At 37.8% G+C, this 3,905-nt stretch overlaps 1 protein-coding gene across 1 annotated transcript in view; it reads right to left on the reverse strand.

Annotated features, from left to right (window-relative positions):
- ZMAT1 (zinc finger matrin-type 1) overlaps positions 1-3,905 on the reverse strand; it is a 53,439-nt gene that overhangs the window by 12,648 nt on the left and 36,886 nt on the right. The window contains exons 3-4 of the mRNA XM_008071587.2: positions 2,314-2,415; positions 2,062-2,236 (exon numbers count right to left, since the gene is read on the reverse strand). Of these exons, the coding sequence (XP_008069778.2) occupies positions 2,062-2,236; positions 2,314-2,415 (277 nt within the window). The remainder of the gene's footprint in view (positions 1-2,061; positions 2,237-2,313; positions 2,416-3,905) is intronic.

Below are 3,905 nucleotides of genomic sequence, written 5' to 3' on the forward strand. Positions count from 1 at the left end.
CTTCCTTCCCACTCTGTTGCCCAGGCAGGAGTGCAGTGGCAAGATCATGGCTTATTCCAGCGCAGATCTCCTGATCTCGGGCAAGCTTCTGCCTCAGCCACCAAAACAGCTGGGACTACAGGCACCCGTCACCACATCTGGCTATTTTTTTTTAAGAGACAAGATCTCACTATGTTGCCTAGGCTACCAAGTTTCTTTAATAAAGACATGGGAAAGAATATATGTTCTACATCAGGCATTGCTTAATTCTATTAATTTACAAAAATCAATGAACATATAAGAGCCATCTTAGGATGATTCTTTGAACTTATTGAGGCTAAAAGAGATGGTACCAACTTCTAAGTTGAGATCTTTCTTGAGTAACAGAGTAAAGCATGCATTTATTCTAGATTTGTGACATCTGCATCAGAATAAAATCTATGCAGTTGTTTGAGACAATAAAACTATACATGTTCCTTCAATTCCAGTTATTTCATAGCCCTTTCATATATTCACCTCTCTGAGCCTAAAATGATGAACTTTAGGGACTGAAAGATGCTTTCCCTTGTGGAGTACGCTGATTCCGTTCCTCTTTACAACAACAGACAGAAAAAAATACAAAAAATTTAAAAACTCATTTATTAAGGAAAAAATAAGTTTTAATAATGTTTCTTGTTCATAATGGCCTACACTATGAGCTAGAAATTAATGTTGGCAAATTTTCCATGCCAGGCATGCCTTAGTTCTAAAGTATCAAAGCTACAAAGAATGTAGTAAATTATTTGATCAGAAAATTAACCATCCTTTTTTTTGTATTTTAGCACATAAGCTTTTAAAAATATGGTTGATTTTCTAGGGTGTACTCTGCCATCCCAAGCAACTTTGAGTCAGATCTATCATATATGCTGGTGGCTCAAAATCACTGGAAGGAGGAAAGAGGCAGCATTCTATAACTCTCTGTATTTTTAGAATTTAACATTAAATAAGTACTCAAAAGGGGGAGGGCATATGGTGGTGAGAAATGAAGTATCACCTACTGGGTACAGTGTGCATTAGTGGAAGTGACGGGTATACTTAAAGCATAGACTTCTTTACCACTGTACAATACTTCCAAGGTAACCAAAAACCACTTGTACTCCTAAAGCTATTGAAATAAAAGGAATTAATAAAAACATAATAAATGTGATTTTCCAGATCAAAAAATAAGTACTCAGTAATTACTAATTGATGATGATGGTGGTACTTTTTCTTTATATTCTTTTTGTGTGTGTGAGTTGGAGCTTTACTCTGTGACCCAGGCTGGAGTGCAGTGGCATGGTCACGGCCACCGCAGCCTCAACCTGCTGGACTCAGGCGATCCTTCCACCTCAGCCTTCCAAGTAGCTGGAACTATAGGCACGCACCACCATGCCCAGCTAATTTTTTTATTTATTGTAGAGACGAGGTCTTGACAAGTTGCCCAGGCTGGTCTCAAAACCCTGAGCTCAAGCAATCCTCTCGCCTCATCTCCCAAAGTGCTGGGATTGCAGGTGTGAGCCACCGACCGCGCCCAGCTTTTCTTTATATTCATAGGGAGAAAAAAATAGACTGTCAGGGTAAAAGATTTAGTAACTTTTTTTTCTACAGTTAATAGCAAACACTGCATCCCTAACTATATTATGGTAATGGCATTGATTTCAACACACATATGAAATGATATTTTGGAAAGCACTAAAACAAAATAAAACAAAAAAGATGCCAAAGAGAAAAGGAAAGAAAAAAGCAAAGATCTTATGATTTGATTAGAAAGTAACAGAGTTCCAGCAGTTTACTGTTGTTTCTTTATAGCTGTAGCACAAATCACTTGTTAGTATTTGAATTTAATAAACTGAAATAAAGAGGTTATAACATATCTTAAAATTCAGTTAGCAATTATAATCTCTATATTAAATGACAAAGAGAGAGAAAGAGATTAACTGGGTAGAAGAAGAATAATCAATTTATTTCAACCTAAATGAAAGTCTCCCCAATTAAAAAAATATGGCAGAGTTTAAAAAAATAGATAATCCTGAATTGAAGATAAAGAGGTGAATGCAACCTTACCCATTTCTAGCTGAAATCCTGATGGGGATACCTGGTCATGTTCCTCCATTACTTGTTTCAGGTTTTTAGCGTGAACTTTCCCCTCATAGTGAGACTGAGCAACGATTGGGGAGTTAAAAATCATCTTGCAAAGATCACAAAATTTGTTTCGATCCACTACTTCATTCTTACGCACCTGGAAAAAGCACACCCTTATTAGAAAGATTCAATAACTCAAAGTTTAGAATTATGACATCGACAAAGATGGCTCACCTGCAAACTCCCAACATGTATCTTCATTCTCTTACCAGGCACTTCATTTTGTTCTCCTTGCATTTGAAAATAAACACTAACATTTTGAGCATGTTTTTCACTCTAAAAAAAATAAAATATGACTTTGCTCAATAACAGAATCACTCAAAGTTTCTACTTCACTGAATTTGAGGGCAGCACTTAAAAATATTTAAAAATATTTAGTCTATACCAAGTTTATAAAAGAATTTACATGCGTTCAAATCTCTAAATCTCAGTTAAAATGAAATAATACTACCATTTAGACACCAATAACTTTTAGATTCCTGTTTTTGACAGACTCTTAGTTGCTGCTCAATATCAAATGTCTTCTTCTTCCTTAGTTACAAATCTTGAACAAGGTACCCAGCTAAAAGACTGCATTTTCCAGCCTCCCTTTTAGCAAGTTACAGCCAAGTGAGTAGATTCTGGGCAATAAAATGTAATGGGAAGTGTTATGTGAAACCTGTGGGCAGTTCCTTAAAAGGCTAGGTGATAAGCCCTTCTTCTACCCTTTCTCCTTCCTATTTCTAGAATTAAGGAGCAAAGGAGTTCCAATAGTCACCTTGGAACATGGGGGACATTGAGAAGGGAAACCAGTTCATCAGGGCAGAAAGACAGAAAATGCCAAGGTCCCAGATGATGTCATGGAGGTGTCTTACCACCCCTGTACTGCCTACGGCTGAAGTTCTTCTATGTTAAGAAATAAAACCTTATGGGTTTATTTAATCTCTGGACAAATGTATAATCAAATACATGATAACTAACATGTTGGTGTAGGGAGAAGGGAGACTAACATTTCCTGGACATATAATATGAGGCAATCACTCTCTATAAAATGTTAAATTATGAAATATATCCATCACATAGAAAAGGACAGGAACTAATATAATTGCAGCGCATACACACTATGCACTATCCAGTTTCAACATTTTGCTATACTTATTTCCGATTTTTTTTTTTTTTTGCATTAGAGTCTCACTCTGTGATTCAGGCTGGAGTGCAGTGGCACGCTCACGGCCACCACAGCCTCGACCTGCTGGGTTCAGGCGATCCTTCAGCCTCAGCCTTTCCAGGTAGTTGGAACTACAGGTGTACACTACCATGCCTGGCTTATTTTTTGATTTATTGTAGAGACAAAGTCTCAACGAGTTGCCCAGGCTGGTCTCGAACCCCTGAGTTCAGGCAATCCTCTCACCTTGGCCTCCCAACATGCTGGGATTACAGGCTTGAGCCTCCGTGCCCAGCCCGATTTCCCCTTTAAAAGAGGTAAACTTTTTATTTTTTAAATCAATATTTTTTATTATAATATTGTGGGGTTAGGTATACAAATATGCTTCATTCAGGCCCCCTTGTTGACAACAGGTGTCTCCCCGTCCCCAGATAGATGTTTACGACCATTAGTCCCATCCCCCTTCCCCCCCATAGTTTCCCACCACTGTCAGTCATTTTCTTATGGTAGTGCATTGGATGATGAAGATCCACTATATGAGTGAGAACATGTGATACTCAGATTTTTGTTTCTGTGAGAGGTCACTCAGTATTATAGACTCTAGTTCCATCCAGGTTGTTGC

The sequence above is a fragment of the Carlito syrichta genome, unplaced genomic scaffold (genome assembly GCF_000164805.1).
Source record: "Carlito syrichta isolate Samal-C Ts95f unplaced genomic scaffold, Tarsius_syrichta-2.0.1 Scaffold314399, whole genome shotgun sequence".
Taxonomy (NCBI): Eukaryota; Metazoa; Chordata; class Mammalia; order Primates; family Tarsiidae; genus Carlito; species Carlito syrichta.